We start from the raw sequence: 14,189 nt of genomic DNA on the forward strand, positions 1-14,189 counted from the left end.
ACCCAGGACTGCTTCGCTTCTTCGCCGGAGGTGGATTGGGGGCGGTACCGGTGTACTGATCACCCGCCGGACGAGGATCGGGGCGGCGGCGTCGGCGACGTGAATGAGGTGTATTAGGTGAAGCACCACCGCCACCGTCACCGCCACCGCCACCGTCACCGCCACCGCCACCGCCACCGTCACCGCCACCGCCACCACCACCACCGTACGGGGGTGGACTTGTTGGCGCCTCGCACAGAAACTTGATAAATTTCTTCTGCCATAGAATGAACTGGCGCTTGACATCTCCAAGTCTTTTCACCCCTTCAGGTGTAGCAATGTCAATGTCCAGGTTTTCAAACCCTTGGACTATCTCCTCCACCGTGACACGAGCATAGCCATCTTGAATGGGGTTGTTGTGGTGGAGTGCTCCAGGTGGCAAAGCACTGCCGATGGCTACCTTCATGGACATGTTCCCGATAGGATAATACAGATGACATGCTTTCATCTCCTTTATATCGTCCACGGGGTAGCGAGGAGGCTCCGGTGCAGTAATTTGGACCACCGGAGGCTCCGGTGCAGTAATTTCTATCGTCGGTGCACCAGCCGGTGAGGCCTCCGTGGAAGCCACGCTGCTTCTTCTCCGCTGCTGGCTTCCGAGATCCATTGGATGATCTTCGACATCTTTGCGCCCGAGCTGCATCTCTTTCGGCTACTAGTACACTCACGGTTTCCTTCAGCACATCCATTTCCGTTACCAACTTCGCCACAACATCTGCATCCCGATCCATCTTTCTCTTACGGCTTCTGTAACCGTACGGGTCATCGTTCTGGGGGAACCCTACTTTCCACGGAATGGGCCCCATGCCTCGTATACGTCCTCCGTGTTCAGGATTCCCGAGGGCTTTTGTCAGGGCGTCGTTCTCTCTGTTGAACCTGATCCTCCCTCTTGAGCCTCCCTCATTGCCTCAATAAGCTTTTTGGTGGGTGTAATTATTTTGCCCTGGTAAACACACTCCCCTGTCTCCGGGTTCAGCGATCCCCCATGCCCGTACCACCAGCTTTTGGCCCTTGGGTCCCATCCCTCCGTACCTGGACGGATTCCTCGCGCCCTCAGCTCGTTCTCCATCTTCTCCCACTTAGGCTGCCAAAAGCGATACCCTCCTGGCCCCATTTTATGATTGTACTCCTTCTTGGCCGCATTTTCCTTATTTTTTTTCGATAGTTCAAGGAACTGCTCCGATTTCTTTTGCTTCACAAATTCTGGCCAATCATGTTGCGCTTTCTCATATTGTCCTTTGAAATCCGGAGTCTTGCCCTGGTTGACAAAGTCATGGGCTAGATTTTGCTTGTATTTCCGGAATGCGTTGGCCATCCTAGAAAGAGCGAACTGTTTGACTAGCTTGCGCCTCTCCTTGTTTTCCGCAATCTTGTTACCCTCCTCATCGTATTTGCGGTATTCCGGAGGTAGAACGAAATGTTCCATAAGCTTGTTGAAGCAATCTTTTTTTTCTCTCTTATCGACAAAAGTGAAACCAACACGTGCCTTCTTTGGCTCATTCCACTCCTGGCGGGTGATCGAGACGTTGTCTCTAACAACGGCTCCGCATTGGCTGACAAACTTGGTGGCGTTCTTCTTTGGGCTCCAGCGGCCTGCCGGTTGCTTCGTCGACAACATCGATGGTGCATGTTTCTCCTGGTTTCATCGTCTTGGTTGCGCCACGCTTTGACGACGTACTCGATTTTTTCGACGATCCGGCCGAGGGCTAAAATAAGAAAGAGAGTCGCGCGCGTTAGTACACACACATTTATTCAAATCAGTTAGTTTGTATCACCAGACGCTCAATATGTATATATATATACCTCGGCGCCGGAGGTGGTTGCTACTTCCAATTGAAGATCGTCGTTTATCGACGTTTCTTCGGCATCATCTGCTTGCTGACGGCGCCCTTCATCTTCACACTCAAGGTTCAGATAAGAAGAGATATCATCTTCTTCTTCTCCGGTCGGCACATATGGAATATCGCCTTTTATGATGCCGAACATATGGTCTTCAGCGTCCGGATCATAGTTGTCCAGAATCGGGTCAGCTCTATCGTCCGCCATATGTCAGTCCTGAAAACATGTAGTCAAAACAAATTAATTAAGTGAAGAAGGGGGGCGGTGGCGGTGGCGAAAGGGCGGTGCCAAAAGGAGGGGGCGAGGAAAGGGTGGGAGAGGGTGTCGCGGTATATGCGGGGTCGCGGTGGCGAAAGGGGGGCGGCGGAAGGTAGGCGCGCGGTGGCGGTGGCGAAAGGGCGGCGGTGGCAAAAGCGCAGTGGCGGTGCCGTGTGTTCTCCTGTCCCCATTACCCCATCCCTGTTTCTTTGTGGCTGTGCGGTGGTGGGATTGGCCGACTAGTCCGTCGTTAGCTTATATATGCATGATGCAACCCACCGGACTTCTTTCGTGTCATGGGATTGCCCGTCTCCTCTAACATGTAATTCGTTTTTTGTTGGTTCATCAAACATGTTTATTTGGTTCACCCACTTTAGTTACATATTGTGATGAAACAACAAGTTCCATATTGTGATGAAACAACAAGTTTATTTGGTTCACCGGCCCACTTTAGTCAAATTTTAGTTTTTTAGTCAAATTTTAGTTTACAATTTTAATTAACAACAAGTTTATTTGGTTCACCGGCCCACTTTAGTCAAATTTTAGTTTTTTAGTCAAATTTTAGTTTACAATTTTAATTAACAACAAGTTTATTTGGTTCACAGTCCGGCCCACTTTATTCAAATTTTAGTTTTTTAGTCAAATTTTATTTTACAATTTTAATTAACAACAAGTTTATTTGGTTCACCGGCCCACTTTAGTCAAATTTTAGTTTTTTAGTCAAATTTTAGTTTACAATTTTAATTAACAACAAGTTAATTCGTTTAAGTCAATTTTTAGTTTTTTTTCCAAAATCTTTTGAAGTCAAATTTTAGTTTACAATTTTAGTTAGCAAAAACAAAAAAAAACAAAAAAAAATGAGATCGGGCCGGGCGCCGTACGTGTGTACTGGCGCGCCCCGCGCGCCTCTCTCTCTCCGCGCGGCGGTGGGCGCGCGGTTCGAGAGGCGGCGACGTGCAGAGGGTAATCTGCGAGCGGAGTGTCTGCGCGGCGGCGCGTGTGTGCAGCGCGCGTGTGCGGCCGAGAGAGTTCGCGCGGCGCGGCGAGTCGACGACGTACGTACGGGGGCGCCGGGCCGGGGGCAGCGAGGTCGCTCGAGGGCGGCGGCGGCTGCGGCCGTTGATGGCGGCGGGCCGGCGAGGGCGGCGACGTGCGCAGAGGGCGCGGGGGCAGCTCGACGGCGTCAGCCGAGCAGGCGAAGCGAGGGCGGCGACGTGCGAGAAGCTTCACGGATCGACGGAGAAGACGAAGATCGAACCGCCGTCCCGCGGAGCGCGGTATTTATACCGTCGGGGCTTTAGTCGCGGTTGGGGTTACCAACCGCGACTAAAGGGTACCCTTTAGTCGCGGTTGGTAACCCCAACCGCGACTAAAGCCTTTTTTCGCACCTTTTGCGGTTCCCGCGGAAACTGACCTTTAGTCGCGGTTGGCCTGGCCAACCGCGACTAAAGGCTTTTTTCGAAATTATTTCGTTTCAAAAATGTTGAGAGTACATATAATATATCAAAAAATTCATAAAAATAAAACTAATTCAATTCAAAATGTTAAAAATACAAATTATATATCAAAAAATTAAGAAAAATAAAACTAATTCATTTCAAAAATGTTTAGAATACATATAATATATCAAAAAATTCATAAAAATAAAACTAATTCAATTCAAAATTTTAAAAATACAAATAATACATCAATAAATTCAGAAAAATAAAACTAATTCAATTCAAAATGTTAAAAATACAAATTATATATCAAAAAATTAAGAAAAATAAAACTAATTCATTTCAAAAATGTTTACAATACATATAATATATCAAAAAATTCATAAAAATAAAACTAATTCAATTCAAAATTTTAAAAATACAAATAATACATCAATAAATTCAGAAAAATAAAACTAATTCAATTCAAAATGTTAAAAATACAAATTATACATCAAAAAATCAAAAAGTAAAACTAATTCAATTCAAATTCTTAAAAATACAAATAATATATCAAAAAATTAAGAAAAATAAAACTAATTCATTTCAAAAATGTTTACAATACATATAATATATCAAAAAATTCATAAAAATAAAACTAATTCAATTCAAAATTTTAAAAATACAAATAATACATCAATAAATTCAGAAAAATAAAACTAATTCAATTCAAAATTTTAAAAATACAAATAATACATCAATAAATTTAGAAAAATAAAACTAATTCAATTCAAAATGTTAAAAATACAAATTATATATCAAAAAATCAAAAAGTAAAACTAATTCAATTCAAATTCTTAAAAATACAAATAATATATCAAAAAAATCAGAAAAATTCTTCCCGCCACTTTCTTCCCGCCACTTTCTTCCCGCCTCTTTCTTCCCGCCACTTTCTTCCCGCCACTTTCTTTCCGCCTCTTTCTTCCCGCCACTTTCTTCCCGCCACTTTCTTCCCGCCTCCTGTCTTCCCGCTCCCATTTTTCCCGCCATTTGTCACTACATATAGGTAGCCCGGCTTGGCCAGCATTATCACATCTCTACAATCTCTCATCACTCTCTCATGGCTTCCACCGCACCCACTCTAACCTACCAGCAGGTGGAGGAGCTTTGCGCCTCGAACTACCCTTGCCCACCGGGCTACCGCGTCCCTTCCGGCTGGAGCCTAAGCGCCGGCGGCGTGCCGGTCCCTCCCGTCCCTCAGGGTACTGCGCGTCGGGCGGCCATCACGAACCACTACTACCTCGACCTCACGCCGGAGCAGCGGATGAATCCCCGCTGGCATCCCGATAACCAGCATACTTGGGACGCCTTCTTCATCAATCGGCGTGAGAGGGCGCTCGCCGAGTATGAGGAGGACGGTCTGCCTCCGGAAACTTCCACGAGGCCGGCCGTCGGCTATGGTGGTACGGCCGGACTCTGCAGAGCGTCATGGACTACATCACGGCCGGCGATATCCCCGCCTGCGCTACCCTCGATTCGAGCCACGAGCGCCGCCCGACGACAGCGACGACAAGCGGCGACGACGCCGGCAACTTAGAAGGCGACGACTACCAGTACAACGGCGGCGGCTATGAAGACTACGAGTATGCATATTATACGCCTAGGCAGGAGTATGACTAAATCACTCCAAATTTCATGTATGCAGGAGTATGACTTAGTCACTCCAAATTTCTTGTATGCAGGAGTATGACTTAGTCACTCCAAATTTCATGTATCATCAGTGCTATCTCGAGTCAATTGAATCATTCGAAAATGGACACCAAACACATCACGGGTAATATAATTCACATGATCCATTCAACAAAGTTTGGTACAATAAATTATTACACATCATTTCTTTCCTTGTGTCCCTGCTTGCTTACGATTGTGCCGTATCCATGGAGCATCCTCATCATTTAACTTAATGCTTGGGTCGGTGTTCACTTTGAAGGGCGGAATTTCAGCAAACATATTATAATCTTCTGACATGTCTGTCTTCTCCTCCACTCCCACGATGTTTCTTTTCCCTGAAAGAACAATGTGGCGCTTTGGATCATCGCATGATGTACTGATCGTTTTCTTATCTTTCCGTTTCCTCGGTTTGCTACTCATGTCCTTCACATAGAAAACCTGAGCGACATCTTTCGCTAGGACGAATGGTTCGTCAAGGTAACCAAGATTGTTGAAATCCACCATTGTCATTCCGTATTGCTGGTCCACCTTTACCCCACCTCCTGTTAGCTTGAACCATTTGCACCGGAACAAAGGGACCCTAAAGGAGGGTCCATAGTCAAGTTCCCATATCTCCTCTATGTAACCATAATATGTGACCTTTTGCCCATTCTCGGTTGCTTTGCATCAAAGCGGACACCACTGTTTTGGTTGGTGCTCTTTTTATCTTGGGCGATCGTGTAAAATGTATTCCCATTTATCTCGTACCCTTGGAAAGTCGTTATAGTCGAAGATGGTGTCTTGGCCAACATGTACAGCTGATCTACAACCTTATTGTCACTCATTAAATGTTTTCTCAACCAACTGCCGAAAGTCTCCATGTGGGCCTTCCTAATCCAGGATTCAGGCTTCCCAGGGTTGTCCGAGCGTAAAATATTCTTGTGTTTCTCAAAGTACGGAGCCACCAAGCTGGAATTGGTCAGAACTGTGTGGTGTGCTTCAGTCAGAGAATGGCCGTCCATACATATCATTGATTTCCTTCCGATCGTGCCTTTTCCACTTAGTCTCCCCTCGTGCCGCGATCGAGGAAGACCAATCGGCTTAAGGTCAGGAACAAAGTCAACACAAAACTCAATTACCTCCTCATTTCCATAGCCCTTGGCGATGCTTCCTTCCTGCCTAGCACGGTTACGAACATATTTCTTTAATACTCCCATGAACCTCTCGAAGGGGAACATATTGTGTAGAAATACAGACCGAGAATGGAAATCTCATCGACTAGGTGAACCAGGAGGTGCGTCATAATATTGAAGAAGGATGGCGGGAACACCAACTCGAAACCGACAAGACATTGGATCACATCGTTACGTAACCGTGGTAGAACTTCTGGATTGATTACCTTCTCGAGAGATTGCATTGAGGAATGCACATAGCTTCACAATGGCTACTCGAACATTTTCCGGCAGGAGCCCCCTCAAAGCAATCGGAAGCAATTGCGTCATAATCACGTGGCAGTCGTGAGACTTCAGGTTTTGGAACTTTTTCTCCGCCATGTTGATTATTCCCTTTATATTGGACGAGAATCCTGACGGGACCTTCATCCTGCTCAGGCATTCAAAAAAGATGACCTTCTCTTCTTTGGTCAGAGCGTAGCTGGCACGACCTTGAAACCGTTCCGGATGCCGGTCATCGTGGTCTTTCAAACTTTGCTGGTCCTGCCGTGCTTCCTTTGTATCATTTGACTTCCCATACACGCCCAAGAAGCTTAGGATGTTCACGCAAATATTCTTCGTAACGTGCATCACGTCGATTGCAGAGCGGACTTCTAGGACTTTCCAATATTCTAGCTCCCGGAATATAGATTTCTTCTTCCACATGGCTACGTGCCCGTCGGCTCCTTCGGAACTGATTGTCCGCCAGACCCTTTCCAAAGATGACTTTCAAACCCTTGACCATATCAAATACCTCAGCACCGGTGTGTTGCGAGGCTTCGGCCGGTGATCTGCCTTGCCGTTGTAATGCTTGCCTTTCTTTCTTCTTGGATGACCTTTCGGAAGAAATCGACGATGCCCAAGGTACACGTTCTTCTTACAATTTGGCAAATGTACACTTTCAGTCTCATGTAAGCGGTGCGTGCATGCATTGTATCCCTTATTTGACAGTCCCGAAAGGTTACTAAGAGCAGGCCAATCGTTGATGGTTACGAAAAGCAACGCTCGTAGGTCAAATTCCTCTTCTTTGTGCTCATCCCACACACGGACACCAGGTCTGCCCCACAGCTGTAAAAGTTCATCAACTAATGGCCTTAGGTACACATCGATGTCGTTGCCGGGTTGCTTCGGACCTTGGATGAGCACAGGCATCATAATGAACTTCCGCTTCATGCACAACCAAGGAGGAAGGTTGTAGATGCATAGAGTCACGGGCCAGGTACTATGGCTGGAGCTCTGCTCGACAAAAGGATTCATGCCATCCGTACTTAGACCAGAACTTATGTTCCTTGCGTCGGTACAAAATCTTTGAACTCTCTGTCGATCTTTCTCCATTGCGTTCCATCTGCGGGGTGTCTCAACTCCCCGTCCGACTTACGGTCCTCTTTGTGCCATCGCAACAACTTGGCATGCTCTTTGTTCCTGAACAGACGTTTCAACCGTGGTATTATAGGAGCATACCACATCACCTTGGCGGGAACCCTCTTCCTAGGTTTCTGGCCCTCAACATCGTCACCAGGGTCATCGCCTCTGATCTTATAACGCAATGCAGTGCATACCGGGCATTCATTCAAATTCTCGTATTCACCGCGGTAGAGGATGCAGTCGTTGATGCATGCATGTATCTTCAGAACCTCTAAACCTAGAGGGCAGACAACCTTCTTTGCTTCGTACGTAGTGGCGGGCAACTCGTTATTCTTTGGAAACATATTCTTCAACATTTTCAGCAAGTTTTCAAATGCCGAGTCAGCTACACCTGCCTGTGCCTTCCATCTCAGCAAATCCGATTGTGCAGCCCAGCTTTTTCAGACCATCATCGCATCCGGGGTACAGCGCCTTCCTGTGATCCTCTAACATGCGATCCAAATTCTCCCTCTCTTTTTCAGTTTCGCAGCGTCTCCGTGCATCAGCAATGGTCCGACCAAGATCATCAACGGGATCATCACGTGCCTCTTCTTCACCTTCCCCTTCACCTTCCCCTTCACCTTCAGCATCCTCCATGAAAGTATCACCGAAATGAGCAAGATAGCTTTCATCGATGAAATCATCCCCTTCTTCATCTTCTTCCATTATAACCCCTCTTTCTCCATGCTTGGTCCAACAATTATAGCTTGGCATGAAACCGTGCCGAAGCAGGTGCATGTGAACATCTCTTGAGGAAGAGTAACCATTCTGATTCTTACATTTAACAGATGGACAGATAACAAAACCCCCCTGCTTGTTCGCATTAGCCACTACGAGGAAATCTTTCAAACCCGCACTGAACTCGCCGGAGAGTCGGTTACCGTACATCCATTGTCGATTCATCTGCATTATTATAATATAAAATATATAATTAACCATCATATGCATTTGTTAAACTAACTAGCTACAAACAATATAAATTAAACAATGAACTACACACACATGCACATTTTATCAACGACACATCAAAGGTTCAAGTTGCTAACCGCGATCGAGGAGGAAAAAATAAATGAGAAAGCTCAAGTGTGGCTCCAACACTTCATATCATGTTTGTTTCATGCTCTTGGGGCATTTCATCAAACACCTTATGTGCATAAGAGGAACCAAAAGCAAACCTAACACCCACTTGTGAAGCTTGTGAAGAGAATGGCACCAAATGGCTAAGTGTTGGCTGCTGGGTGGGTATATATAGGGGAGGGGCTTTAGTCCCGGTTGGCCTGGCCAACCGCGACTAAAGGCCTTCGGGCACCTTTAGTCGCGGTTGGCCTGGCCAACCGCGACTAAAGACCCCCCACGTGCACCGGCTGGCCACCGAGCGCCCTGGGCCCAGGCCTTTGGTCGCGGTTCGCCACACGAACCGCGACTAAAGACCCCATTAGTCGCGGTTCCTTCACCGTCGCGACTTATGGGGCTTCCCGGAAGCCTGTTTTTCCACCAGTGTTAGTGTATTCAATTTCTTACGGAACCAACCTTCATTGTGCTATTATGGAAGTGGGGTTACACTTGTGCTTACTACGCCACACTAAAACAGTTGAACCTTGGGTTTACCTCCTTCACTTCTATTTACATTTTCCGAACCAATTTTTGCTACTTTTACAATGAAATTGTAACCGGGCACATCAAGTAATTAATAAATGATTTTTATTCTTGGATCGTCTTTCTTACAAGGTATAATTGTCCAAAAAAAAGGTGAAGAAATACTCGATGGAGGGGATGGATCTATTTAATTTGGTGAAACTCAAAGCTGAGCTATGTTTAGGAAGTTGCGCACGATTCAGTGTACATGATCAGTTTTATGTTTTTTTGATTCTGTTTCATCATGCCCTGATTGCTACAAAATGCATCTTGCTCATACTGAATTGGCAAGAGCACTTTAGGTTGTTTATAATTGTTGTACATGGAATTTTAATGGTTGATCCATGGTATATATTCATGCTCTTACTTTTTGAGAGTTCTAGAAAGGTTATGTACCCAATTTAAATACGAATACAATTTTCTCATTATTAAATGAATTCAGAGAACATTTGGGGATCATAGACTATAACTCTCACTTTTTATCCGGTCGAAATGATAAAGATCAAACTTAGCTTATTTTCCCTCCATGTTAGAATATATTATGTTGAATCTTGTATTGTTGACACTGATATGTATTAACATCAAACTCTATTATATATGAAATTGATGCTTTGAAATTGTTGACACTGATAGAATTCAGAATGGATGCAGGGACGTTGCCTCATATCGGTGGGACGTTGCCTGGATCGGATGGGAGGGACGGATCTCATCTACTTGGTGAACTCGATGGCCCACGTGGTGGCATAGATGTATGTGGACTTCACACCGGCGAATCCAGCTCCCCTGGCGAGGGCCTCGAACTCCCTCTCGTACCTCTCCCTGCCTCCGGGGCTGTGCGCGAGCATAATCATGTCGACGTGGAACACCCCCTGCGAGCTGGGCTTGGCCTCCGGGTTGACCGGCAGGATGCACTCGACGAGCACGACCTTGCCGTGCGCCGGCAGCGCGTCGTAGCAGTTCTTGAGCAGCGTGGCGCAGTGCTGGTCACTCCAGTCGTGGAGGATCCACTTCATGAGGATGGCGTCGCCCGAGGGCACCTCCTTGAACATGTCGCCGCCGACGTGGGTGACGCCCGGGAATGGTAGCGCCTCGGAGATTACGTGGGGGAGGTCGAAGTTGACCCCCTTGATGGAAGGGTAGTGGGCGGCGATGGCGGCCACAGTGGCGCCGACGCCGCCGGCGACGTCGACGAGGGTGCCGAGGCCCTGGAAGCCGTGGTAGAGCTCGAGGAGCTTCTTGGTGATGATGATGGAGTGGTTATTCATCGCTTGGTTGAAGACGCGGTTGAAGCGCGGGTCCGTGCCGTTGTACTCGAACGCCGACATGCCGTACACCTTGTTGAACGGGATGCCACCGTCAAGCACCGCGTCCTTGAGGTAGTACCTGAGGATTGATTGGGAGAACACATTTTATTCACAAGAAGTACTGTATATACCATCGTGTGAATTACGATTGGCATGAAAACATTATCTTGCTATCCAAGTAATGGGAGTTGGTGTGCAACCAGTACTAGCAGGCAATATTTCTGCATGTGTGCTCTTGTTGCCACTTGTGTTCCGCGCGCGACAGGCAACTAGATGCAATTGTCAGTTAGAGGTAACCTCGATCAGTTTCTACTCTGTCTACGGTGCACACGTACGGCAAAGCAGTGTCCAGAAATATTTTTAGCTAACTAACGCACGCCGAATAACGCTGAGGTCCTCTAGCTCCTACTATCACTGATTTAGAACTACGTACTATCATGTTAGTGATGCTCAATTTGGCAAAGAAGAAAGTCAGTTATGATGTACGCCAGCGACAGGAAATGGGCAAGGTAAGAAGAGGAACGATCTACAGAAACTAACTAACTCCACTGAGAGACTCACCAGCTCTCCATGAGGACCTTGTCCTGGTTCATGAGCGCGAGCGCCGCCATGGAGACGCCGTCCTCGTTGGGGGTGAGGAACTTGCACACGGGCGCGGCGCCGTAGCTCCGGGAGAGGCGGCCGTCCTTACCCTCCTCCACCAGGCATGTCACGACGTTGTACGACGCCAGCAGCCGGAGCATGCGGTCTACCATGTCCGGCGCTTCCGGGTTCGTCGCGGACGGGAGCTTGGCGGCGACCTCGGTCGGGGTCAGCGACTTGCCGCCGGCGGCCACCAGGATCTCCAGGAGGCCAAGCTCGATGGCGTTCTTCAGCGTCATCGGGAGGATCGACGAGGAGGCGAGCTGGAGGGCGAACATGCACGCCTCCTCGTCGGCGGACGCGGCCATGTCGGCGGCGGTGGAGCCCATCGATCTCTACGATGCTGGTGGGTGATTTTGGTGTGAGCGAGAGGTGTGCTTTGCTGGGAGGGTGAGCAGGGCTTATATATGCATGGGGCTTTCTCGCTTCACCAACCTGCTTGGCAGGAATTTTAGTCTTTTTTTTTTCTCCTTTTATTCTACCATACCTATTTAAACGGTGGCGTGGCGGCTAGGTTCTTGTTCTAGCTAGGTTCTCCTTTTATTCTACACACACCACGTGTTTTCTTGTTCTAGCTAGGGAACAGGTGGTTTCCTTTTTAAACGGTGGCGGCTAAGGTTCTTTTGCTGCGCGTTGCTGCGAAAAAAACGACAATTAAATTTTTACTTAAAAACGAGAAAACATTAACTATAATACCTAGTTAAATGCTCATGCGTTCCTACGAGACGTTAGTTTTGAATTTTTTTATCATAAACATAATACACATAAAAGTTCATATGCACTAAAAGTGATAACCATGTAATATTCCAACAAAAAATTAATTACTTAGTACGTCCTAATTTTTTTGGGTTTTTCTACATACGAATAAATCTGTAGCTAAAATATCTCTATTTGTAGTACGTAAGGTGACGACCGTACTGCCTTATATCATTGATTTGCCATATCCCGATTCTTCTACTTCTAGTTTTAAAGCCACCCCGAGGTTCAGCTAATTTTGTGTTGTTTGCGAGCGTTGTTTCTAACATAACTTATGTTATGTCTAGAAACAAACCCTCCAATACAATATAATTCAACACTATACTTTAAAACTTGGCATCTAAGAGTATGTCCACCGGCGGTCTTAATAGCGGTCCCGATAGTATTTTGGGGGCCGGTATCGAAAATTGGCTCGCACCGGCGTGCCCCAAAAAGCGCCGGTGCTTTTTCGAACCCAATAGAAACGCTGGCAACCCCGTGCCGGCCCCTCGCGGCATGACGGTTTTCATGGTTAGGGACACCTTGTCAGCGAGAAGACGCGACGGTTCGCATCGGAAGCGATGAGTGAAGGTTGGTCGTCGGTGTTAATAGCCTCCCACACGGAAACCGAAGCGGCAACGAGGGTGGCGATTGGCCACGCGGCGCCCACCCACCTTCCACATACACCTTCAATGCGTGTCTGCCGCCTCCCGTAAAACCCAACCGGCGTGCACTTCTCTTCTTCCCCGTCTTCCAACCCTAGCAGCCATTGTCGCAGACGCCGCGCAAAAAACACCGCTCCCACTTACCCCACCAATGCGATGTTGCACTACGACAAGGTCGGCGGCGTGTTCCGCTTGCTGCAACTTACCTACGACGAGGGCGGATGTACTGTACTGGCAGCGCATCCCCGTGCCAGTACAGTACAAGCTGCCGCACGGGCGGCACGTCTCCAACACCGGCTTCGTCGTGCCACCGCCGCCACCGGCAGAACCAAAGATGTGCGCCCTCATCAACAAGCGGGGGAAGCGTATGCGCGTCCCACGTTACTTCCCGCAGGCGGAGTGCATGGCGCCGGAGGCGCCGCCTCTGCAGAGCGCCGGCAAGGACGACGCCGTTCGGGAGCTCGCGCACCGGATTGTCAGCAGCCGACGACCGCGACGGGGCGAGGCGCGCGTCTTCGGCTCCAGCCTGTTGGACGACGGGGTCGGGCCAACACCGCCACCTCAAGGAGGAGGACGCCGCGGTCTCGCCACCACCTCCATCGGCGAAGGAGAAATGGTAGGAGAAGGAGGCGCAGGCGGTCCTCTGTGGTGGCGACGACCCGGAGGAGTTCCCCGGCCAAAACTTCATTGTCGGCCGCTCGATCGAGGAGGACTACCGGTAGATAACGATGGACTCGCGGCAGGCGGCGATGTGGTCCGCAAGGGACCACGGCGCCAACTTCATTGAACTCGCCGAACCTTTCGAGCCACCGGCGCCAAAGGAGGAGGAGGACGACGACGAAGACTGGTCCTTCGGGACATCCAACGACGATGGCGACAACGGCGAGGACCTCGTCTTCAGCGTCTTCGGTGCACGCCACCGCTAGATTTTTTTTTAGGTTTTTAGTTTAAATTTGAGTAGACTGTTCCCACACCGGCGCCCCTATACGGCAGTGCCGGCGTCCCTGCCGGTGCCTATGAGGGGCTCTAAAAGCGCAGTCATCAGCTAATTGGAATTGGTAGTTGGTAGAGGCAAGATTATGTAAACTGCCCCTGTGCTAAACAGACTATCGAATTTGTGCACTATGCATATGCAGGCGAACGCAGAACCGCCCTGTTGCCCATGCACACAAGCGGAGCGGCGGGTCGCCTCTAGTCTGGTCCGGGTCTGCCAAGAACTTGTCTGCCGCGCTCCCGAGCTTCCAGTCCGCGTGTATCTCCGTTACATTTCCAGTCCGCGTGTATCTCCAGTCTAGTAGTACTCCAAGTAGAATTCTTTTTTTCTTTCTT

The 14,189-nt window shown here is 48.2% G+C and overlaps 1 protein-coding gene across 1 annotated transcript; it reads right to left on the reverse strand.

Annotated features, from left to right (window-relative positions):
• Positions 1-10,087: 10,087 nt before the first annotated feature.
• On the reverse strand, positions 10,088-11,826 carry LOC127298943 (flavone O-methyltransferase 1-like). The gene is made up of 2 exons (XM_051328812.2): positions 11,380-11,826; positions 10,088-10,897 (listed from the first exon to the last, which is right to left on the reverse strand). Exons 1-2 carry the CDS (start codon positions 11,787-11,789, stop codon positions 10,225-10,227), a joined length of 1,083 nt encoding a protein of 360 aa, XP_051184772.1. The 5' UTR covers positions 11,790-11,826; the 3' UTR covers positions 10,088-10,224.
• Positions 11,827-14,189: the final 2,363 nt, after the last annotated feature.

The sequence above is a fragment of the Lolium perenne genome, chromosome 5, assembly GCF_019359855.2.
Source record: "Lolium perenne isolate Kyuss_39 chromosome 5, Kyuss_2.0, whole genome shotgun sequence".
NCBI lineage: Eukaryota > Viridiplantae > Streptophyta > Magnoliopsida > Poales > Poaceae > Lolium > Lolium perenne.

Bases quoted from the DNA above. Each gene is read 5' to 3' on its own strand.
- LOC127298943 (XM_051328812.2), bottom strand. From the start codon at position 11,789: ATGGGCTCCACCGCCGCCGACATGGCCGCGTCCGCCGACGAGGAGGCG. The intron at 10,898-11,379 runs GTGAGTCTCTCA...ATCAATCCTCAG, and splicing joins AAGGTCCTCATGGAGAGCTG to GTACTACCTCAAGGACGCGG.